Source organism: Syngnathus acus, chromosome 12, assembly GCF_901709675.1.
Source record: "Syngnathus acus chromosome 12, fSynAcu1.2, whole genome shotgun sequence".
NCBI classification, from domain to species: Eukaryota; Metazoa; Chordata; class Actinopteri; order Syngnathiformes; family Syngnathidae; genus Syngnathus; species Syngnathus acus.
In genome coordinates, this window is record NC_051097.1 from 2686387 (window position 1) to 2713140 (window position 26754).

Here is a 26754-nt window from a genome sequence, read left to right on the forward strand (position 1 = left end):
TGTTAGTGTCCGACGCGCATTCTCAGCAGCATGATGAAAATAAAATTGAACGTTTTTTTTTTTATTGTCGGACTCGGTGGACTCGGTCAAAATCAGCACCGAGTCCGAGTCCGGCAAAAATGACCGAGTCCGACCGAGTCCGAGTCCACAGCCCTGCATATGGTCACACACCATTATCACTTTGACTTTTCACACACTGTGCGATGTCCCGGGTCTTCTCCAGGCCTACTTCCCGTGGAACTTGGCCAAAACACCTCACTTGTGAGATGCCCAAGAAACATCTTAATTAGATCCACCTCATCTGGCTCCTCTTAATGCAGCGGTACAGGCTCCCAGCTGACTGAGCATCTTACTTCACCCGTGTGGATAAAACTAATTTCAGCTGCTTGTATTCGTGATTTTGTCATTTACAGTCATTACCCACAGCATGGGTGAAGGCGGAATTTATATTGCTCACTAAAGTGTGAGCTTTGCCTTTGGATTTAGCTCCTTCTTCACCCTGACATACTAATACAGAGTCTGCATCATTGCAAAATCTGCACTGATCCACCTTTCGATTTCAAGTTCCATTTTTGCCTCAGTCATGATTAAATTTCTAAATTCCTACTTGAACACCTCCATTTGGGGAATGATCTCAATCTGATGTTCAAACTGAGTACATGGCCTCCGATTTGAAAGTGCTGATTTTCATCCCAGTTCCCTCACAGTTGAACCGCTCCAGCAAGTGTTAAAGATTGGAGCTTGATGAAGCTAACAGAAGCCCATCATCTGCAGGAAGCAGTCGTAACACTGCAGCCACCTGAACGGACCACCTCGATGCTTTGGCTGCACGTAGAGATTGTGCTCGTAGGTTATGAACAGAATCCATGATGAAGTGGCGGAAGATGGCAATTCAGACCAAACTCTGACACTGGTTGCACAAGGGCCCATCATAAGTATGTGTGCGCAATGATGCAATAAGTGCAATAGTTTAGAAAGGAGGGTCAAAGATGCGCCTTAAAATGTTGGATCACCACCCTGCTTTGCCAATCCAGAGGCACTGTTCTCAAATTCATCGGAGTGTTGCAGAGGTGTGTCAAACAAGGGAGGCCCAAAACATCATTAGGAACTCTGATCGGGTCTCATTCATGCCTAGAGATCTGCCACCAAGCTTTTTAACCACGTAAATGATCTGAACCCCGGACTTAAGAGAGCCCACCTCAGGGTCCCCAGACCTCTCACTGGCAAGAATGTCAGTAGCATCCCGAGTCAAGGTCAACAGCAACCGACCTCAATTATAAACAGTGTTGATGATGATGCACTGCAACCCCTCCTGATGGTGGACCAGAATTACTTCAATGGCATCTGGAAGTTGTTCCCCATGGCCTCACCATTCACACACGAATTCGTTTTAGCAATAGCTGAAGCCATATCCCACTAGGTCAGCACGAATCAGTTGTCCCTGATATTAGGCTTGATAAGCACTCCTTTTTCACCTTGACGTGACTCCTTTTTCACCTCTTCATCATAGCTCAAGGATGATCGTCACAACAGGAAAGGGCCACCTTATTGCCACAGCTCCAGTTACTCAACGATGACCCACAAACGCACAGACGGATATCCACAAACGCACACACTCTCTCTGTGAGTGCATTTGTTTATATAGCTACATATTGTTTGATTTCAATAGTTGAAAGCATTATTCATGTTGTTTCCTCATCCAAGGTCTCATAGCTGCTCAATATACAGCTAAAATGGTTCTACAGATGCTGATGGATGATGGAGAGGCAGTAACAGGGTTGGACTCTAAGTCCAAAATTTCTGATGATAAGGACTCAAACTATTGTCCTGGTGGTAGTGGCAGTTGTCCACCTGGAAACTTTAACTCTAGTTTTTTAGGATCCTGAACTCTCTCCCCCGTTCTGCGTAGCGTCCTGTACTTTTGCGCTATATTCTGACTGTCTGCTGTATGCACACTTGCTCCATTTTTGCTCCTCTTATTTGTTATGTTATTTGTTCATTTATTATTTATTCATCACTCTTATTTATTCATTGTTTGTGCCTTCTTGTTTTTATTTTTTTGTGTTGTTTACTTGTATGTATATTGTGTACTATGTCTTGTCACCATGGGATAGTGGGAACGTAATTTCGATTTCTTTGTGTGTCTTGTCATGTGAAGAAATTGACAATAAAGCAGACTTTGACTTTGAAACCTTAACCCTAGTTTGAAACCCTAGTTCGAAACCCTAACCCTTGTTTGAAACCCTAACCCTAGTTTGAAACCCTAACCCTAGTTTGAAACCCTAGTTTGAATCCCTAACCCTAGTTTTACATCCGAACCCTAGTTTTAAACTCTAGTTTTGAACCCTAACCCTAGTTTGAAACCCTAGTTTGAAACCCTAACCCTAGTTCGAAACGCCAACGCAAGTTTTAAACCTTAGTTTTAAACCCAAACCCTAGTTTGAAACCCTAGTTTGAAACTCTAATCCTAGTTTGAAACCCCAACCCAAGTTTTAAACCCTAGTTTGAAACCCTAACCCTAGTTTGAAAGCCTAGTTTGAAACCCTGACCCTAGTTTGATACCCTGCACCTAGTTTTAAATCTTAGATGCATACGTGGGTAAAAAATGACCCGGTGAGGTTGTTTTTTTTTTAAATATCTTCATGACAATTTTTTTTAATCTTTTCATATTCCAGGTATTCCTCAAAAAAAATTTTTTTTGACAATGGCATTTTAAATTTTAACTTACAGAGAGAGCCACATATCTTCAGGGAGCAAGGCCTGCACAAGGGCTTAGCAGTACTGTCTCACCAAAAGATGCATGGGAGCCCTTTATCACAATATAATATAAGAGGTGATGAAGTGCACAAATATGGAAGGTCAGAGAGGAAAGAGAGAAGAGAGAAAAAGAGAGACAGACAGACAGAAGGACAGAGAGAGAGACACACACACGCACGCACGCAAGCACATACATAGTATTCACAAAGTTCACATTTCTCTATGACTGTTCTAGGTAATTGTCTTTTTCAAAGAAGTTAAAAAGTTCAAAATAAAGATATTTCGAACATGAAATCATTGTTGTGTGGTCCTAGCTATAATACCTAATATAGAAGTGAATTACGCTACCCAAATGACAAAAATGGCATACAAACAAATTCTAATACTTATGGAAGAGTGTAGGGTACAGTCACTTGTGCATCTAAGGGTTGAAGAAAATCTAATTAAAAACACATTTACAATTAATTCTAGTTGATTTTGGTTTCATGTAAATAATGGAATTTCTCATAATTGCTCTTTCGCTCTTGTGATAGAAGCAAAGTGGCCACATGCTGCACAAAATGCTGCCTCTGCCCAAATCTGTTGCTTAAATGTACTGAAAAAAGTTTAAGTTCCAGGGTGAATTGCAGTACAGTTAAACAATCTACCAATGTTATAGTGACACGGGCCACCGAAGAATTCATTAACATTTAGCGTGCACCTGTTCCCCATGCGTCTCCTCACCCTGCTAATTGATTACAGCAGAACTGATTATGGAGGGGGAGGAGGCGAGATGAGAGGATGCTATTTGCCAAATAGCTCCATATTGGGTCTTTTCCTCTTCTTGCTCACCTCCCTTCCTCAGGCCTGGCATCACTGTGCGCTTCATTAACTAATTAGTCACTTTGACAGCACACAGTTGGATATGTGGTCTCCATGGAAACAATACAGAAGTTAAATACATGTTGGAACAACTCCGACAGAGGGACACAGTGGCAAACCATCCATGAAGGAGAATGAATAACCTCTTTATTTCGAGAAGTGAGAAGGTGTCAACTCAATTTTGGACATATTTAGCAATAACAAATAACATTGCACATTGTTTGGATACATTATCTGATTGGATTTAACCAAAAACATTAATTTAAAAAGTCTGCCTATGTTAATTGGTATTCAGCCATCACAGTAATAAACAGTACTACTTGTTTATATGTTTTTTTTTTGGTGAAAACTACCTTACATATTTTAAATGAGGTATCATAGAGAGGTGGTGCATAGTCCAGCGCGAAAGGAACCCATGCAGATTTGAAATTCTTCCACTTATGATCACAATATAAGTTGACACATTTTTCGACAAAAATAAATTAAGACTTTTCACCGGTGTAACCTATTTCAAGCATATGCAAATGTAAAAAAATGTCAGTTTTCAAATAATTCATACATTTGAAGTATTTGTTTTGCCCATTAATAAAAGGACATAATTACAATTTGGTTTGATCTTTGGTTGATGTCAATGCTCTACAGCAGGGGTGCCCAATACGTCGATCGCGATCGACCGGTCGATCGCCAAGCCACTATTGGTCGTGATATTAAAATGTTTTTATTTTTTTAATTTATTTTTTTTTCGCACGTGACGCGTGTACAAACAACGACGCTAACAACACAACACAAACACGCTAGCTCGCGAGTTCCCTCCAATTGTCAGAACCCTGTTTTTTCTCTTAAACTTAAGAAAGGGTATAAAAATGAGTGGGGCAGCTGGCCATAGTAAGAAGTATCACTTTCATAGGGAATGGGAGTGGGACTTTTTTTTCACGATGACATATATATATATATATATAAATTTTTTTTAGTGTGTAGATCTTTGTGACTTGGTCATTTCAAAAGTAGCTCGCGAGCTGAAAAAGTTTGGGCACCCCTGCTCTACAGAGTGTCATTATTCCTGTTAATATAAATACCCGCATTGAACATACTGTAAATAAGATCTTCACTTTTATTCTTAGACTTATACTCATACTGTAAATAAGATCTTTCACTTTTATTCTTAGATTTCCTTTATACTTTTTTTAATTTTTGTAATGTTTTGCACTAGAAAGGGAGTAGCTCTCCAAATTTCGTTGTACAACTAAGTTGTAAAATGACAATAAAGGGCATTCTATTCTATTCTATTCTATTCTAAAAAGCAAATTTTTTTTAACAGCTCTCACTGGTGCTTATTAAATGATATGTGGTAAGTTTACAATATGATAGGGCTGCTGCCACACTTGCTTAACCAACGTTCCTACTTCTTTATATTTTGTTGGCAGTCAAGTTGTACAACTGCAATGCAACCGCTGCTCAACCCTACAAGCTGGTTATTGTCACCGGGGATACACATTCATTTATTATAACTGCAGCTATTATTGCTTCTCCGCATTCTTTTATGCCTTCCTATTTTGGCTGCAGCTGCTGCTCATTATTCCTATAGCCTCTTTTTTTTCTTAGTTTCATTTGTACCTCAATTTTCATGAGCATTTATATCAAGATTTGAGCTCTATTAGTATTGTGACATCCTTGATTGATTCATTCAAACAAACAAATCTTTTGAGTTAACATACGGAATGGAGTTATTTCATGAACTCTTTTCTTTTCTCAGTTCAGTTCAAGCGGGGACTGTACTGGCCGGCAGAAGAACTAATGTATCACCCACTGATGAACAGTGAACTGAGTAATGAAACACCTGAATAACGTTTTACTTTTTTGTTAAAAAGAAATCAAAGGTTCCTATTTATAGTCATCTGATAGAACATACTTGTATAAGTCACTGTATGTTACTGTGTTTGTCATTGTCCTTGATAAAATATATTTGTTAATTTTCAGTATATAGTATGTACGCTTACTTCTTCCGTGTTGACGAGTAACATCGCATATGTGTTAAGTCACATTTTCAGAATGTTGAGAACTCATGTGTACCATTCATCCAGCAACATTCACAACAACGGAAGAAGACGAGAGATTCATGTTTATAAGCTGAAAATACAGTCACTATTTTCAGCTTGTCTCCGCTAAAGAGGAAAAGTATTGCACTTTGTTTTACAATCTGGTAGTTACAAAATGTTGTCTGACTTCAAAGACTTCTGATTTGAAGAAACATTTGAAGACACACCACAAAACATTGAAACCTCTGCAAAGCAGACAGTTGCAGTAAATGTGGGAGGTCCCCTCAGCACTCAAACAACAACAAAACAAAAAGAAAACTACATTTTTAATCTCTAGGATGTTTGGTGCTCAGAAAACATGGCTCGAAGAAACATTTGAAAAGCCTGTTATTGAGGTACAACCACTACTACTGTAGTAATAACATGCAATTACAATAGAAGAATAGGCTAACCCTCGTAACCTTAAAAACACCTAATTTATATTTTATATTTTTCATGGCCTAAGAACGTTCAGTAGTGTACAAATGTATTGTTGACAAAAACAACACATTTTGAAACAGTTTGAAAAGGCTCAAATTGGACCAGCGTTTGAGGATGGCTAGGAATGCTGTCAGGGACACTTACAGTTGATCTGGAGGTGCAGCTATAAGTACATAAGGAGCAAGAAAATTCCCTGGAAATCATTGTGGTGGATTTTGATCATGGACCTCCAGTCGTACCATTATATGATTCAGATTAAACTGAAACTTAATAGGGACAGAAGTGACATCATGCAATCTGTTTAAAAAAAAAAAAAGATGTCAATCCAGACTCTCTCGATGATCGAGGAAAGAAGAAATCACGAGCCAAATAAGTTTTTTTTGGGGGGGGGGTCCAATAGGGCAACGTGAAATAAAAAAACACAACAGTTGGTGATAAAATATTTGAGGTAGTAAAACTAAAATAACGTAATTTAATAAAAGTAATTTCAGTAGGATGTTTTGCTGTTCCATTAGTTACGATTTAAATTGGTTTTAATCTCACAAACAAACACCAGGAAACCGATTAAACTGCTTCTGTTTGGTAATAAAAGTTGAGTAAGTAAAGTAAATAAAAGTGTTAAATTAATAGTAAAGTGGATGTTTTCACAATTCCATCCAGATCTCGAGCCTAAAAAAGTCCAGACAGAAAAATACCCAGCCTGGATACCGAAGAGAATTCAAAGCAAATACACATACAAGGACACAGTAATCACCCAAGCATACAACAAAAGCAGTCCTTTTGACAGTCATGCTCCACTGAGTAGAGGAATCTTCTGGAAACGGCAGATTTGGAAATTGATTGCTGAGAAGCTGGTTTGATTGGGCCAACTTTTAAACAGCAGGGGGATTCAAAGTTTGCTAACAACTGACTGGGTCCAACCAATATTGCTGCATTTTTCTTATTTGGACTTGAATTCTGTCTGATGTTGCTTGTTTAGTTGAGCCACAGCACAGTGGAGGGCACACCACTGATACAGAATGCATATAATTTAAATTATTTTCGGCTGTGAAAAATTAAATATGGTGTCGAGTTTGTGTTGGTTATAGTCTGGCTTCCTCCGAGAGTGCAAAAACATTCATGTTAAAATTCAGCGATTGTGCGTCACCACCTGTTTTCATAGCACAGGTTTTAGTGAATACACTTTGAATTTGTACTTTACGCTTCGCAGTTATGATTGTTGTTTTTGCGATTTCGGTCAAGAATTGATCTTTACTCTCGTACTTTGTTGCACCCGCCGTCCATTGTGATACAAACCCTAGCATTGTAGTTACTAAAGGGTGGAGCAAGATACACTGGAATGCGGTGATTAGTTAACCAATAAATATGACTACGGGAGTAAAATAGGAAGAACACAAAAAGTGCATTAAGGCCCTAAGTGGCTTGAAAGGCGTCTTATAAATAAAATTTATTATTATTAGCATCTTTATTCTTATTATTAAAAAATACAAGTGAATACTTTCTCCAAGCACACAAAGCACATGTAGACTGAATGGGAAAAACTCCAGGGCCTCCTCTAAGATATTTCTGAGTGCCGAGAGCTTGTCCACTGATCCTGGATGAAAACCACATGGATCTTCTGAATCAGCGAAGTGACTTCAAAATGGAACCTCCTTTCAATAACCCTTGAAAAGACCTTGCAAAGGGGCTGATGGGTGTGGTCCCATACAGTTCAAACACACCCTCTGGTTCTCCTTCTTAAAAAAGGGTGACCACTATTCTGTCTACCAGTCCAGAGACACTACCCTGGACTGATGACGATGTTGCCTCTGACTTGTCAACCAAGACACAGCCCTACAACATCAAGAGCCTTTAGGAACAACAGGCGAAGCTCATTCACCCCCAGATGCTTAGTCTAAATTCATAAGAAATGTAATCTATTCATCTTCCTCAATTCTCCGCTGGATAAAGTGCCCCTTGATAATTCAATATAAGCATAAACTATTCTACTTCTACCCGCTACATCGGTAAAATGCATTTGGAAGCTCTTCAGCATTTCATTACTTTTGATGTGTCTGACATTGTTCTGTCAACAGCATGGCAACATCTGCTAAGCCTCCAGACAAACAAATACCAAATTTGGTTCACATCATGTGCATGTACATTATTAAGGCTGGGACAGGTGTGCAAATCCCTTTTTCATTTTGATTCACATTTCAAAAGCTTTTCATAGCCACATCGCCCGCATGCATGAGCAGGGATGCTTGTAGCTCAAATATATCGAAGCCAGCTGGGACACTGACTGAAAGAAGAGCTGGCCCTGACCATTCTGAAAAAAACAAAAAAAACATTTAAGTTCTAAATATGATTTATGTATGAAAACACAATAAGAATAATGTGTTTTGTGTTTAATCAGAGAAATAAATAAATAAACAAATAAATAAATAATTTTAAATCTGCAACAGGTTCATAAATAAGTAAATGAATGAATAAATAAATAAATAAATAATTTTAAATCTGCAACACTTAAAAAACAAATAAAATAATTTGAATGATCATGACTTATCAAAACAACAGTGTTGCTATTGTTGATCTGAACTTAGTCTTTTGAAAAGAAAAGTCTATTCACTGTTTCTCGACATCAAACTGCAGCTCTGACATCATGCATCGATCAGGCCTTTAAGCAGAGAAATATCAATCACATTCAGGAACGTTAGCAGACAGAAACTAAATGAGGTCAGCTCTCCACAGACAGTCTGAACCACCTCTTTATGGACATGAATTATGAGCCGTCCACATTATATTTGGAATCATTTTTCGTATTCTCTGATGGTGAATTGCGTGGACTAAATATATGTCAGGAAAAATTATACAGTTCAGGAGGAAGGCCATTTACGTTTTTAAATTAGACTTACTCTCTTATGCAAAGGAGTAACAATGTCAAAATACACAAATGATAGTGAATTATAGTACATGTAGCATCCATTCTTAGCAATCTGGATGTACTATATAATTCACACTAGGATTGTGGCAGGGCAATTTTATATCATGGCTTACCCCGGCTCACCCACAATGGCAAGTAAGGATTTTGTTACTATGATGACCGGGAGCAAGACCCCATAAAGAGTGACATTTTCCCATATGGAGAAAGCATTTCATTACCAAGCGGCTGAATTAGAAATAAAATGTAAAGTTAGAAGGAGGCAAAATGTAGTAATTTAACACATTCACTCTACACACACGCAGAATCCAGGAGTCAGCAGAACGGCTCACAATGAGCAAAATCATGAAGCTCAGGGGTTAGCATCACAATAATTAGTGTATCTAATTATTGCTGAGAACAGAATAGCATTTTAGCCTTCAAATTGAAAGCTTGTGGACAAATACATGATGCAAGACCTTGGGTCCATGTTCCAGGTATGTCTGTCACAATGATTATTACGTTCCTTTGTCTGATTCTGTCTCTGAATGCTATTTTTTTTAACAACCTTCCCATGAATCAATGTGAATAGTGTATGAGCGTGGCAACATGTGAACATATTTGCGGTGGATATCAATCAGTAAAATGAGGTCTGTTCACAAGAGGAAAACGGTTGACTGATGCCAATGTCACACTTGTAAAGTCAGAATAAACATAATCAATCACAGCCGGTAAAATCATGTTAATCGTTTGTGTAGTTTACAACGAACTTAATTAAAAGCTGATGTCAGTTTTAAACGTCTGTCATTGTGCATACTAAAATTAAATAAAGTTTATGTTTGTATATTATGATATACAGGTAAAATTAATCAATCTTGGCATGTTTAGCATATAGGTGGTGGTGTTAATTCTCTGTATTGTTTGGCCTGAGCATCAAGTATTTATTGGTTAAATGTTTCCTTGTTCCATTTATTATGAATGAATTCTCCTCTGACCTGCATCAGAGGCTCCAAAACACGACATGTTTTGGGGGGTTCAAATTGAAAATAGAAGCTAAACCTATGCACGTGAAGACCTTAAGACACGGTGGACAACAACATATAATGGGAATATCTTTAAAAAAAAATGTTGAAAAGATTTGAAAATTAGATATCTTACCCTGGAAAGCACAACCTCTAAGGTGATGTTCTGGGGAGGTGCACTGGGTACTGCATAGGAAACAAATACAAGTGGTGAAAAGGTGAAAATACAAGACAAAAGCATCACCTATTTTCTGAAAATTCAGACATAAATAGTGTAACGCATACTGTATATAAATACTACAAACTATTTTAAATAAGTTCAGGCATCCGTGCATCGAATGTTATCATTTTGCCCAAAAAATAAATGTTGCATCCAAGCCAAACCTACTTGGGCTTTGGACCTGCAATGCCACCGCATAACTATCTTGCAAATGCAAAGCCCGGGCCACAAACCCAGCACTCTCTTTTGAAGGCTCTCAGAAGTGAGCTTTTACTCATGCACATTTGTGCGGTGCAAACTGCCATCTATTACATAAGCATTTCCTGATGATAGATATCTTTTTGAAATGATGACTATATCTCAAGGACAGATTATTTTACTTAGTCTTGTTAAAAGCCTCAATACTGACATTGAAATTCATTAACGCTGAACACAATAGCACAGGTACCTTAATGTGTTTGTCGCAACAGGAGCACATTCAATAAACAAATAGAATCTCCCTGCTCTTCCATTCTAAACAAAATACAAACAGTTGCAGACATCTCGTGTTCATCATTATTCATGTGACATATCATGAGAAGCCCCAACTGTAACAGCGTATAACCAAACATGACTCTCAGGGATTTAGAGTGATGGTATTCTTCTTGCAAGTATGCACGTCTCTCGTATCGAGGCCATGTGTAAAAGCCTGGTATGGAGATGTGCTTTTAGGTTATGTTAGTGCTGTGACCCGAATACAAGTAAGGTTTAGAGGTTTAACAGAGTCAAGCAGTTTGCACAGTAAGATTAAACCTCATTTTGTGACACCTATAAGAGGAATACCAGATAGCCACTTAAACTAATGGTTTCATCCCTGTTGCAATCTTGCCAGCTTCTAATATCAGACGCTGTGGGTCTGAGTCCAATTATGAGTCCGCCTCAGTGATGTGCTGTGCAGCGACATTGCTGCTGTGACTGGAATGGGAATGAGTGGGTGTGGAGGAATGCTGAACAAAGTTTATTTACACGGCACCGCTGAAAGAACTGAAATGAGAATGGCTAATTTATTCTATATATTGTATAGGAGCCCCTTGAAAATAAGAAACCATGTGAAGGGGTTACCCCTAATATTTTACATATTAATTATAATAACTTAAAAATATACTGTAACTACCAAGTTATCGGCCACATACAGAATTACATTGTTTTAAATTATAGAATGCGTATGTTAAAATGTCTTTTTTGTCCAAGGAGAGTTGATAGAGGTAGCATTGTGGAATATTGCTAAACACGCCTGCCTCACAGTCAGGAGATGTGGGTTTAAATTTCAGTTGTAACATCTCTGTGTGTTGTTTGTATGTTCTCCATGTGCTTGCATGTGTTTCTATGGGTGCTATAAAATTTGTTTATGTGCTGGAATGTATTTTTTTGTTCATCCAACATTCAAAATGATGAGCAGGAGAGACGATTTTTTTTTCATTCAGCATTAAACTTAGTTTTAAATGACCCTTAAAACTGCAACTGGAACCATGTACACTGCTCAAAAAAATTAAAGGAACACTTTGAAAACAATTCAGATTTCAATGGTAAAATGTTTTTGGGGGGATATCTATACTGATATGGACAGTTTAATGTCTCAGGAACAAAAGGATGCCACATCTTTTGATGGAAATAAAGGTTTTCAGCCTACAGAGGGCTCAGTATACAGACACCCCAAAAATCAAAGTGAAAAAATGATATGGCAGGCTCGTCCTTTTTGCCTAAATTCAATTTCTGCAACTCAAAATTCTTTTCAATATCTTGTGTGGCCCCCACGAGCTTGTATGCATGCTTGACAACGTCGCGGCATGCTCCTAATGAGACGACGGATGGTGTCTTGTGAGATGTCCTCCCAGATCTGTCTAAGGGCATCAGTGAGCTCATGTAAAGTCCGAGGAGCAACCTGGCGGCGTATGATGGACCGAAACATTATGTCCCAGAGGTGTTCTATCGGGTTTAGATCAGGTGATCGTGAGGGCCATTCAATTGTGTCAATTCCTTCATCCTCCAGATACTGTCTGCATACTCTTGCCACAACAGGCCGGGCATTGTTGTGGATCAGGAGGAACCCAGGACCTACTGCACGTAGGGTCTGACCATGGGTGCAAGGATTTCATCCCGATACCTAATGGCAGTCAGACTGCCGTTCTCTAGCCTGCAGAGGTCTGTTCGTCCCTCCATGGAAATGCCTCCCCAGACCATCACTGACCCACCACCAAACCGGTCATGCTGAATGATGTTGCAGGCAGCATAGCGCTCTCCTTGGCTTCTTCAGACCCTTTCACGTCTATCACAGGTGCTCAGGGTAAACCTGCTCTCATCTGTGAAAAGCACAGGGCGCCAGTGGCGGACTTGCCAATTCTGGTGTTCTATGGCAAATGCCAATCGAGCTCCACGGTGCTGAGCAATGAGCACAGGAAACACTACAGGACGTCGTGCCCTGAGGCCACCCTCGTGAAGTCTGTTTCTGACTGTTTGGGCAGAGACATTCACACCAGTAGCCTGCTGGAGGTCATTCTGTAGGGCACCGGCAGTGCTCAACCTGTTCCTCCTAGCACAAAGCAGCAGATATCGGTCCTGCTGATGGAATGAGGAGCGTCTACGGCCCTGTCCAGCTCTCCTAGAGTAACTGCCTGTCTCCTGGAATCTCCTCCATGCTCTGGAAATTGTACTGGGAGACACATCAAATCTTCGTGCAACAGCACGCATGGATGTGCCATCCTGGAGGAGTTGGACAATCTGCGCAACTTCAGGAGGGTTAAGAAATCGCCTCATGCTCCCAGTCGTGATAATGACTCTAGCTAAAGCCAACACTTGTGGAAAAACAGTTAAAAAAGATCAAGAGGGAGGAACTTGAAATGGCCTCCACCTGCAAAATCAGTCCTGTTTTGGGGACCATCTCGTTGTTGCCCCTCTAGTGGACCTGTTGTTAATTCCATCAACACCAATGCAGCTGAAACTGATTAACAACCCCCTCTGCCACGTACCAGACCAAAACCTTATCAGAAAAGTCTAATTGAATTCATGCCATACCCTGATAAAAAAAACGGTTCCTTTAATTGTTTTGAGCAGTGTATTTCGAAAGAAGACATGCTCACCTTGCTTCCCACTTCTGCAATTTTTTATTTGTTTTATTTCAGCTCTTTGCTGATTGGTTCATGCTGCTCTCTGTATGCTCAGGTGACTGTGACCAGACTCAATTGCTAGCACAGCGTTGAGTCTGGATTTTCAGGCTAATACAATCAGTGTAAAATATCATTATAATTTTGTGATATTGTGGATTTTTGTTTCTCTTCACTGGACGTTGGAATAGTTAAATTTTGTTTCCTCCTGTTCCTTGTTAAAATTTTTAGATTATGCCTCTCCTTTTTTAGTTTTTCATTGTCTGGTTGAGGATTTTAGATCAGGAGCTGTTGTTAATATTTGTCAACAGTGGCCTTGTGAATTTTAGCATTTTGGCATTTGAGACGTATTTAGCTGGAACATTTTGTCTCTTGGCTTGCCTGGTAATTCACGATCCCAAAGTCTGAGCATTTCTGCTTGAGCTGTTGCCCCCGTGACCTCTTCATAAGCAGACGAAGATGGATGGATGTTTTGAACGAACACTGTCTTACGACCTACCTGATTAACTGTCCGCAGCTTATCTATTGATTCAGCTGCTCATTGCGTGTGTGTCTGTGTGAGTGGGTGTACGCTTACGAATGTGTGCTTGAGTGTGAGCGAGAGTAATTAGGCCACAAGTCATGGTTATCACAGCGCCACAGATGGGGAGATGCACAATACAACCAGTCAGTATCTGTGCTCACTTAGTCTCAGATCATTGTGCCGTGCGACTGGAGCTGGACAGATGACTCCATTATCTTTCACTGTCTATGCATGCAAGTTTATTTATGATGACATTACCTCCTGGGCAGGACTTAGGTGTACAAATTTATGTCCAGGTAGATATTCCAGTCATAGCAATTACAAGAGATACAGACTAAAGCACAGTAACATTTTACTTGATTTTACTGAAAAATGTGAGGGTCTTATACTATATCATTTCAGTTAATTGTGGACTAGGATGTTCACCCCCAAATTTTCTTTGTAATATTATCTTCTGTGCAGCCCAACCTGCCGAAACACAGTGTTCCTGTGTTTATCCACCTCAGGTTGCGACCATTTTGCCACTTGCTTATGACTGAAAATGACATCACCGTTGCCGTTTCAGGTCATAGCCAATCACGGCTCACCGGTCTTTTGAATCTCAGTCGTAATTGGTTGTGACCTGGCAACTTTGGCGTCATTTTCAGTTGACAGCACAATGGCCTGAGAGGGATAAACATATGGGAATTTTGCTGCTTAATTCAAGTTTCACAGTTTCATCACACTATTGTGTGTGATGGATGGATGGATGGATGGATGGATGGATGGATGGACGGACGGACGGACGGACGGACGGACGGGCGGACGGACGGATAAACATAGATCTTCAGTTTAGCTTTAAAGTCGTTTTGTCTAGTCATCTGCTTGTACAGTTTGGTAACATTTTTTTTCAATAACATTTGCTGTAGACAGAAGCTCTCAGTTTGAAAAAGACACACTGACATTCATCAATCTATGCATAAATTCTAAGTGGTCCACAAAAAAACAAGACAGCTGTGATCACTCTACTGATTAAAAAAAGTGAATGACATGCTGTAACACTGTATTACTCTATTAATTTTTTGTTGTAAACTACCGCATTTTAAAGCTCAATGATCTGAGAAGCTGCTTAACAGCTGTCACATTTCAAAGCTCGACTTTACTATTGAACTGCAATCATCGTAAATTACAAAAATGTATAACGAACGCTTCAGGCTTCTTGCATGATTTAATGAGATAGTCACTCTAATGTTGAATTTTTATTTCATATTGTCATTGCTGTCTCTTGTTGACTGAAAGTAAGAGAAATTAACAAATTCACAATCTAGAACAACTTAATTTGTCAAAATATTTGCCTATCTTCATCCATTCCAGTATTCAAGTGAATAAAACGTCAACGACAAAAAAGGATAGCAGGGGGAATGATAACTTTGTTTTGGTATGTGTCAAGATGCCCAGAAATGTAATACTGTAAACAAAAATTTAAAAAGTTAAGATAAGTGTATTGTTGTAAATGTTCTGCGCATTGTAAAAAGATGGAGGACTTTAAATCCCAGTTGGGAACAATCATGCAAGGACATATTATTTGCATACAAAGAGGAGAACAGAGGTGTGCATGTGTGCGTTTGTGTGTGAGAGTGTCACACTGAGAGGTGCTTAATTAAAAATCCAAGGTCCCCAGTGAAACGACTGACAGCAGAAGAGATTCACACACACACAAGCACACGTATGCACACTCACACACACACTCACACAGACTAACCAACTAACCCAGCAACCATGAAGCGCGTCATATGAAACTACCAAGTCTTGATACAAAAAGCTTAATAGAGATTAAAGGTTTCAGAAGCAGGAATTTTAAAACTTGAAATTCAGCATTGATTGCTTAGCTCAAAGATTTAAAAGAAAAATATTCATCAAATTAAAAAAACGAAAAGGTAAAACACTCACCATCCGATTGTGTGGTGACAATGATGTTCTCTGAGGCAGTGCCGGGTCCAAAACGGTTAATAGCCAAAACAGAAACGGTGTACTGTGTGAATTTATTGAGTCCCTCCATCTTATAGTTCAGTCCATTGACATCGACACTCTGAACACACACAAATAAGAGGAATTCGACTTTTTGGTCGATTTTTTTTTTACCAAAGAAAGACACATTCTTGATATACAGTATAAAATATAATTTAACGATTCCAACAGAAAATTGGGCAGGCAGTGACAATAAATGAATGAAAGAATAGTTTAAATAGAGAAAATAATGGCTGATGGCAGCCGGTAGACATGTAACTCAATTAAAAAGATGCAAGTCACGCCAGGCTGAACATCATATAATAAATAGCATATTTGTTTATTTCCATGGTGTCACTGTCTGATATTCATGTCAATTCAATTTTTCAAAATCTGTCGGCCTGAACACCTATTGTGCCGGAATTAGATTTAGCCATACAGTAGTTTGGATGAATTTCTGTCCCCAAATTGTCAAACGTGAATTGCGCACATTTTGGCTACCCGGAAACGCCCAGCTTGGCGCAGAATAATCTGCCAAATTCCAACTGTATTGTAAATCTTTGTAGGTGAATTTCACTTTCCATTTTTAGTTGCCCATCAAAAAACAAAAACGCAAACAAATGGGAAAATGACTGATTGCTAAGTTTTTAAATCAAACACACAAAAATGATAAAATGCCACATCAGATAACCAAAAAGACATGGAAAAATGTGCCAGACTTGGAATTTAATATCTAATCTAATATTTAACTGACATGGCTAATATTTAATTGTTCGGCTTTACATCACCTAAAAGTTTGTTAACTGGCACGAGTGACGATACGTTTGCTCGTTAGACCCCACAATTAGTGCGGTTCATAATCATGACCCATCAGATAATCAATCAGGCATATTATATTCGGGACAAACGTGTTTTAAGCGTAATCTGTTTCACGCATTACGTCTGACAAGGAAGATATGCGCACACTCCTGATTGTCTAATCACACTGTTTTCACCTCATTTACATCTACATGGAGGATCACATGCAGATGAGTACAGGGGTCCCCAAACACTTATAAATTGGAATTATGTAAAAATAGGGTGTGATTTGCATGCATAGTGTATGGTGGTGACCTGTTCCTTGCTTGAGAGGCTCTCTGTCCAGAGCACTCTGTAGCCAAAGATAGGTCCATTTGGAGCACTGGGGGTCTCCCAATTTATCTGGATGGAGGTTGGCGACAGAGCTTCAGCACGTAGTGACTGTATCCTACTGGGTACCTGGACTGTATGAAAGAAGAGGGGGGGACACAGCTCTTATAAAATCAGGATGTGTCTGTGTGCGTGTGCACATACGCATGCGTTATACATATACATGTTATGTGTGTTGTGTATCACCCTCATACAAGGTTGTTGCAAAACGTAGAAACACATTTTAAGAAATTCCAATATTTTGAATTCCAGACTGAATATTAACTCCAACCCAAACGTATCTTCTCCTGATATTTGATAAACATTGCAATAATTGACTTGTAATTTCACATTAAACTAAACTCCTTTTTTTTGTTTTAACAAGACCCAACTCAGTGTAATAACAAAACATGTATAAACACACAAGAGAAAAGAAATCAGAAAACAAGCTCACGGTCTGGTTTGGTTGTGATCCTCAAGGCGCTGGAGCTTTCTCCTGGTCCCACATCATTGTAAGCAATGACTCTGAAGCTATAAGTCTCCTCTGGCTTCAGGTTGGAAACCATCAGCTCCAAAGACTCAGGCTCCGACACATTTACTGACCTCTCCCTGTAACAGGAAAACAATAAAGATAATTTTGTCATTCGACATATCAAGATTCAATTTCTTCCTCAAATACGATTATGTTGTAGACTGTCATTTGCATTTAGGACTCATCTAGATGGCCTTAACTGTCTAATGCTCTAATACTCCATTTAGCCTGTTGAAAAATGACAAAATCAATATCCTATTTTAAAATTCCACAACATTAAAAAGACAACCTCATTATATTTTGTAACAATGCCGATAATCTAGGTGTAATTTAGCCAATCGGCCAGTAACTACAGTTAATCCAATGATAACAGCATCACTGCATTCTCGCAATTAATTACCAAAGCAGAGATGAGACAAAACTAGCTGCAAGTGACACCGTTTCATGGCGTATCATTCAAATTGCACTTCTTGCACTGACGAGAGAAAAAGATGAGGGGAATCCATTTTTGGACTTCATGATGTCTTTAGAGATGTAGATTAACTGTTTAAAAATACTGAACAGCATTGTATGGCTGTTAACCGTATTCAAAATTAATGAATTTTAATTTCCCGCATGTCATTGCTGACAAGAAAGTTAAGTGTTCATGTCTGTTTCTGTTGATGAGACGTGAAATGAGAATGTGAATATCACGCTTATGACTTTTACATCGTCACCAATCTATCTCAGTCAACTAGCTGTGTTCAAAGCAGGTGCTCAAGCCTGGCATCCCATAATAATGTACGATGATATATTACACTTAAAAAGTTTTGCATTTAACATTTCATTAGAACTTGTAATATGACGAGACTATCACCTATTTTTTTTTCCAAACACTACCCACACAATTTCCAAGACAATCTTTTGGAAGGAAGGAAGGAAGGAAGGAAGGAAGGAAGGAAGGAAGGAAGGAAGGAAGGAAGGAAGGAAGGAAGGAAGGAAGGAAGGAAGGAAGGGAGACAGAGAGAGAGAGAGAAAGAAAGAAAGAAAGAAAGAAAGAAAGAAAGAAAGAAAGAAAGAAAGAAAGAAAGAAAGAAAGAAAGAAAGAAAGAAAGAAAGAAAGAAAGAGTTAGAGAGTTGGAGTACCATTTTTGCCATCGTACTATAGTGACTTCAACTGCCAGAGCACTGGCAGAGCGAGGAATTTTTTTCCCTCTTTTTCCAACCATATTTCAGTGGGACAGTGTGCCCTTGGCCCCCTTCTAGCTCTGTCAGTGTACCAGAGACAAATCCCTCTGTGTTTTACCATACATAGTACCGTATTTTCCGCCCTAAAAGGCGCACCGGGTTATAAGGCGCACCTTCAATGAACGGCCCATTTTAAAACTTTGTCCATATATAAGGCGCACCGGATTATAAGGCGCATAAAATAGAAGCTATACTGCATCAAACTGAGGTTGACTAGGGTTGCGGTATGCATCCACTAGCCAATAACCAACGAGCCCTCTGTAAACAATCGCGTTTCTCAAACGATCTCCTATAAAATGATCAGAACTGACTAAAGTTCGATCTAACGCATTGGTACTACTTACCTATGTTTCCCTTCCATATCGATCCGTAGATTTACTCGAAACATTAACAGAGCAGCCTATTTTGACATGAAATAGCCTGGTACGTATAGCAGCTATCGCAATAGCATTAGCCATCCGCAAAGTCTCACGAGCCTCAGCTCGCAATCTCCCATGAGCCTCAGCAAAGTGTAAACAATCACGTTTCTCAAACGATCTCCTATAAAATGATCGGAACTGACTAAAGTTCGATCTAACGCATTGGTACTACTTACCTATGTTTCCCTTCCATATCGATCCGTAGATTTACTCGAAACATTAACAGAGCAGCCTATTTTGACATGAAATAGCCTGGTACGTATAGCAGCTATCGCAATAGCATTAGCCATCCGCAAAGTCTCACGAGCCTCAGCTCGCAATCTCCCATGAGCCTCAGCAAAGTGTAAACAATCGCGTTTCTCAAACAATCTCCTATAAAATGATCGGAACTGACTAAAGTTCGATGGAACGCATTGGTACTACTTACCTATGTTTCCCTTCCATATCGATCCGTAGATTTACTCGAAACATTAACAGAGCAGCCTATTTTGACAAGAAATAGCCTGGTACGTATAGCAGCTATCGCAATAACATTAGCCATCCGCAAAGTCTCACAAGCCTCAGCTCGCAATCTCCCATGAGCCTCAGCGAAGTGTAAACAATCGCGTTTCTCAAACGATCTCGTATAAAATGATCGGAACTGACTAAAGTTCGATCTAACGCATTGGTACTACTTACCTATGTTTCCCTTCCATATCGATCCGTAGATTTACTCGAAACATTAACAGAGCAGCCTATTTTGACATGAAATAGCCTGGTACGTATAGCAGCTATCGCAATAGCATTAGCCATCCGCAAAGTCTCGCGAGCCTCAGCTCGCAATCTCCCATGAGCCTCAGCAAAGTGTAAACAATCGCGTTTCTCAAACGATCTCCTATAAAATGATCGGAACTGACTAAAGTTCGATCTAACGCATTGGTACTACTTACCTATGTTTCCCTTCCATATCGATCCGTAGATTTACTCGAAACATTAACAGAGCAGCCTATTTTGACATGAAATAGCCTCGCGGGTACAACAGCTATTCGGTGACGCCCCCTGACTACAGTTGCCGTAATGCTGGGAAGCGATGCGACCTTGTAATTTACTAGTCGTACTAAAACGTACTGAAACATTTTGGCAGAGCACTGTGTACAACCAGTATGGATCAACAAATTCATCAGTTGATCCATAGATAAGGCGCACTGGCCTATAAGGCGCACTGTCGGCTTTTGAGAAAATTTTAGGTTTTTAGGTGCGCCTTTTAGGGCGGAAAATACGGTACTTGGACAATAAAAACAAACTATGATTACTATGAAACTATGGTTGCATTTTGCTGTCGTTCCAGACATTGCATTAATGGTGTTATTTTTAAATTGTATACAGTGATCCCTTACTATTTTGCGGTTCGTCTTTCACGGCCTCACGGTTTTGTATTAAATACTGCTATTTCAGATAATTCAGCGCATCGCGGCTTTTTGCGGCGACACTTGGGTTTTGTCTGCCTATTTGACTTTACAGCACACTATTGGCCAATAGAGGAGACGAAAAAGACCAATAAGAACATATTGATCAATATCCTTGCCGCTGATTGGCTTGGAGCTGTAAGAGCAGTTCTAACCACAATTTATCTCAGCCTCCCGCAGTCCGCTACGTAATAATGCAGACTGATTTAGCAGCATCTCTGATTCACGCTTTTTTGTCATGAACGAGGCAGGACAGGACAAACAAATGCAACACAGGCTCTTTATTTGGGGAAAGGAAAAAGGAGACAAGGAGGGCTGGAATGCCAGCAGAGCAGGATGACGAGGCAAGTTGACGCGCGTCGTGCAGCGTCCAGAGCAGGTCATAAAAACAGGCTTTCGCTAAACAGCGAATCAGGAAACGGGAATCAAGTGGCATAGCAGAAAAGAATGCACTAAAAAATGTCTCTAAAAGTCAGTTTGACTTTAAAATGTTTAATACAATAAAGTGTTTGAAAATACAATAAAGTATTTAATAATACAATTATAAAAGTCTTGTGCGGATATCGTAAAAGTATTGACACCACATCGCAGATTTTCACCTATCATGGGTGTTCTTGGAATAAATTATCAGCAATAAAAGAAGATCACTGTATTTTCATTTTTATCCTTCAATATGGAGATCACTGTAATTTCTTTATAATAATTTACATTAATAAAAACATGGGGTAAGGGAAAAAAATACAATTCCTCACACCACCTAAATCACTTTGTACTCATCACTTTAAAGTATTAATCAAGTCACAAAATGATTAATAAAATATACAGGAGAACCTCAGTAAAGCAAGTATATCTTTAAAGTGTGTGATATGTACAACACATCCCTCCTCCACTTGTTCAGATAGAACAGGTCAAGCATCATGAGATGCACCAAGGTTGTTAATCAGCAGCTGATCATCTCCTCTCACAAAGACTATGTGAACCATCTGTGCACTTTCGAGGCCGTTAGTTTCCCATTATTACATTTCTGCTCTAGCAAGACGTAAGGCCACCTGCCATGTAGCTGCTTCTGTGTGTCTTGTTTTCCGTAGTGAATATTTAAACTCAGATCGTTTTGAAGGTAAGTCAGTGTCTGTGAGTTGGTCTTCATCATATACAGTAAATGGCCTATTTTATACGTTTTAATTTTTGTTTTTTATTGAAGCGGTGTTAAAATGTTGTCAAATTGTTTTGTTTTTGTTCTTGTTGAGAGAATTTGTCATATCTGCCTATTCAGACAAGATGTATATTTTTTTTAAGATTTTTGTATTTTTGGCGTACTTATACATACACTACAGTCAAGGTAGAAGATGACGACGACTAAGAAGTAAAACAAAAAAAGGAAGCAGAAGAAAAATGGTGCTTTTTAAAAACACTACACAAAACTGAAAATCAACAAAACAGTAAGAATGTGAGCCTTGCTCCATGCCAATGTTGCTCTACCGCAACAGTGAAACTGCAAACAATTTCACAAAGGGAACACTGGGGAAAACTAACAGAGACTGTGAAGAATTCACTCCACCAACGGCATCCGGTCACCAAGCTAGAAGGAGCCGCACAGTTATTCACACAGCGCCATAACTGAAGCCAAAAAAGTGCCTCGGTGCTGGAGGTGGATGGCAACCGCAACTGATGAAACAGCACTCACCACAGTGCAGCAGATAATTAGTGCTGGTACCTGACACTTGCACCGCACTACCAGTCATGCACAAGCAAGGGAGAGGCTGATATGAGCATAAGTTTAAAATAATTTCTCTTAAGTAATTCAAGTGTGTGTGTGTATGCATGTATGTATATACGTATATATATATATATATATATATATACATACATACTAGGGGTGTAACGATTCATCGATACACATCGATTAATCGATATAATGCTCTACGATTTATTGGCATCGATGCTAAACGTAAACATCGATTTATATCGCCGTGTTTGACCTCGGACATTAGACGCGACTTTATTTTGAAATCCAGTTCATTGTTGCTTGCTTCCTCTTTCCGGGAGCAGTACGCGGCGTGCTGTGTTGTGAGCAGAGCAAGCACGTGAAAGGGGAGCCGACAACTACGCGGCTCCTGGGCTGGTGCTATGGCTAGTGTCTAAGAAGACGAGGAAATTCGCTCCCCTTTGGGCTTCAAGTCATTCGTTTGGAAGCACTTTGGATTCCAAAGAAAAGATGGCTCAACGGACAATTAAAATTATTGTAAATAAATAGTTCAGTAATGCACTTTAAAGTTAATGGTATTACAAAAAAAGAAAGAATATTCATTTTTCTTTACTTATATGAGAAAAAATATAGGAATTTGATAAAGTTCAGTGTTAAAATAAGCACTTTGTATACTACAATACTCTTGTAATTTCCTAAATAAAGAGTTTGCAGTACCTTGTTGATTTTGCGTATGAATTGTTATAAATCAGGATATTGTTCTATATTTTTTATTTAAAAAAAAAAAATAAAAATAAAAATATCGATCGTGGAGCACTATATCGTGATGTATCGTGAATGAATCACAGCAGGCTTTAAGATATCGGCAAATATCGTATCGTGGTTCTTTGTATCGATACAATATCGTATCGTGACAAAACCCGCGATTTACACCCCTAATACATACACATACATACACACACCCACACACACGCAAACACACACACACACGCAAACACACACACACACGTAAAGAATCTATATACCGTATTTTCCGGACTATAAGTCGCAGTTTTTTTTTCTATAGTTTGGCCTGGGGGGTGCGACTTGTAATCAGGAACGACTTATGAGAAATTGTCAACACATTATTACTTGATCATTAACACATTACTTACTTACTAGTAGTTTATGACTTCACGTTATTTTCACTTTAAACCGCATCAGGGCCTGTGGATTAATTGGAACTACAACTGACGATGAGTCTGACATCCACTGACTTCCACCATCCACTGACTTCAGGAGTCAGCGGAGTTGTTAATAAGTGACACAGAGGATGACGATTTCGATGGATTTAATGATTTGGAGTGACACGGATGGTTCGATATACTTATTTATGTAATAGTTATTTGATATATAGTTTATATTTTGTTATACAGGCCTGTGGAATAATTGGAACCACAACTGACGATAAGTCCGACGTCAGCGCCGCATGTACACTACCGTTCAAAAGTTTGGGGTCACAAAATTGTTTGGGTGACCCCAAACCTTTGAACGGTAGTGTAAATATTATTATAATAAAATATTATGAATTAAATATTATAAATTATATCTTATATTTGTATAAGATTATATATAATCTATGAATATAAGTATACATATATATTATAAGATTTTCTACACAGAAGATTATATATATAATCTATAAATAATTATCTAAATAAATATATACACTACCGTTCAAAAGTTTGGGGTCACCCAAACAATTTTGTGACCCCAAACTTTTGAACGGTAGTGTACTTTATACTTATCTTATTTCATATTTTTATATAGAATGTCACTTTTTTAACCAGCCGCAATACCACTACATTGTTGAAAGCCGTATGCAACGTAATTTCGTTTTGTGTACACCCAGTGTTGACAAAATGACAATAAAGTTTGTCTAAGTCTAAGTCTAAGTCTAAGTACTTCCAGAGTCAGCAGCGGCGTTGTTTATAAGTGACACAAAGGACAAAGATTTCGATGGATATAATGATTTGGAGTGACACAGATGGTTTGTTTTTATGTTATAGTTATTTGAAGGTTACGTCAGGCACGTTCTCAGTTTCTCGTTTGTGTTTATGAAACGTTAGCATGCCATATCGTTTAGCGTGTTGTTGCCTATTCACGTCTGTTCTTGGTGTTGGATTTTGTCAAATAAAGTACCCCCCAAAAATACGACGTGTACTCCGGTGCGACTTATATACGTTTTCTTTTCTTCTTTATTATGCATTTTATGGCTGGTGCGACTTGTACTCCGGAGCGACTTATAGTCCGGAAAATACGGTATATATCCAGCCATCCATCTATTCATTTTCTGTACCGCTTGTCCCCACGAGGTTCACGGGCGTGCTGGAGCCTATCCCAGCAGTCATTGGGCAGTAGGCGGGGGACACCCTGAATTGGTTGCCAGCCAATCGCAGGGCACACATAGTCGGACAACCATCCACACTCGCACTCATACCTAGGGACAACTTGGAGTGCTCAATCGGCCTAGCAAGCATGTTTTTGGGATGTGGGAGGAAACCGGAGTGCCTGGAGAAAATCCACGCAGGCACGGGGAGAACATGCAAACTCCACGCAGGGAGGGCCGGATATATAAAACCCTCGGGCAGTTTTAAATAAAGAGCATGCGGAGTGCTCATGCCTGCCTTTGGAAGTTGTAGAACACGAGTCATCAAGTCCGGTCCTCTAGGGCTCTTATCCAGCCTGTTTTAGATGTATCCCCACTGCAACACACCTGATTGAAATCATCAGGGTCGTTATAAGGCTTTTACAGAGCTTGCTGATGAGGTGAATTAGGAGTGTTGTAGTAGAGTTGCACCAAAAACAGGCTGGAAAGGAACCATTGAGGACAGGAGTTCTGATTAAGCTTGACACCACGTAATTATGTGCATCTGGAATAACCGAATTGAATTTGTCAAGATCCTGCCCAGAACATATTGGTTGGTTCGACCAACCATACCACTCTTATAATGCTGAAAAGGTGAAGGAAAACAATGACAAATGCCGGGTTCATTTTTTGGGATCTAGCAAAGAGACTTTTTTTTTTTCATCTACGTCCCAAAAGAAAACCTTGTTAAATATCACTAACATTATAATATTCATATAGGAATTAAATTGTAATCATGATAAGAAGGTATTGATTCAAACTCTCCGTCCATTTATTGAAGAGTAAAATACAATATTTCTTTAAAAAAAAATTATTTGTATTTTATGGGTTTTTTAGTAACAAATTGGATTTTTTCAGGAAATAAATATTTTCCTCTCTTCTCCCCTTTATCTGCCCTCTTGTATCTATGGATTTTAATTAACCGTAACATTTACTCTCCATCTCTCCCTCACTCCCCTCTACTTTCATGCAAGTTATTAGTACTGACAAAAGCGTCTGTATAATCTGCCTTATTTTCTAAGTCTTTATGATTGGCACATTTTGTGATGTTTCATGGCGAAAACTCAAAGGCTTTACAGTCCATCCTAACACTTAGATTCCTAAAATACTGCAGGCAACTCAGTCCCTCAGGTAACAAAGCTTAAAAGCCTGGATGTGAAAGCATTCAGCTGGAGCTCCCAACTGTCAGAGGTTACCATTTAACATCAGCGGGGGACTTGCCAATGTCACCCAGAGAGTTTTTACTAAACATTCAGAGCTGCTGTGTGCAGCAGAGCTGTAATGAAGGGATATAAGTACCGTCTCTGACATACCGTTAGTATACACCACTTACACTATCAGTCCTTTCTATCAGCAGCTTTCAGATGAATGGCTTCTGCACTTTCAAGACTATAGCATAGATTCAACTACTTTTTGAGCCAGCCCAAAGTAATTAAAACAAGAAACATTATTTTCACATTGTTGCAGTCCTATTCCAGGGGTACAGAAACCATGGACAACCGGGTACACAGCTTTTGTTTATATTGCATTGCAAAAGTTGTTCCACCTGTACATTACTTCCAATATGTAACAATTTTAATTTATAAAATGATTACTTTTTATTTTATTTAAATAATTTCTGAATAGTTTAGATGTTTTGTTCACTTATTTTTTGCATGTTTTATCCCTACATCTCTCGCTCTCTATTTGAAAATTAAAGTGTTGTTAAACAGTCAAATGTATCTTTAGGTCATATAGTTGTTGGAAGTGACAAAAAAAAATACATACGTATAATACATATGTATTATTAACATTGGTCCGCCGATTAATCGGTAATCTTTTTTTCTGTCTATCTGTCCGTCTGTCTGTGGCACACTTACAGCTACAGTTGGTTTTAAGAGTTCAAATAAAGGTGGAGTGTTAAAGTGACCCCACATCCTTGGATTTTT

At 39.0% G+C, this 26754-nt stretch overlaps 1 protein-coding gene across 5 annotated transcripts in view; it reads right to left on the reverse strand.

Moving 5' to 3' along the window:
• dcc (DCC netrin 1 receptor) overlaps nucleotides 1-26754 on the reverse strand; it is a 219279-nt gene that overhangs the window by 67402 nt on the left and 125123 nt on the right. For all 5 annotated transcript variants that reach the window (XM_037266286.1, XM_037266285.1, XM_037266284.1 and 2 more), the window contains exons 9-12: nucleotides 17546-17700; nucleotides 17038-17186; nucleotides 15868-16006; nucleotides 10192-10241 (exon numbers count right to left, since the gene is read on the reverse strand). In XM_037266286.1, the coding sequence (XP_037122181.1) occupies nucleotides 10192-10241; nucleotides 15868-16006; nucleotides 17038-17186; nucleotides 17546-17700 (493 nt within the window). The remainder of the gene's footprint in view (nucleotides 1-10191; nucleotides 10242-15867; nucleotides 16007-17037; nucleotides 17187-17545; nucleotides 17701-26754) is intronic.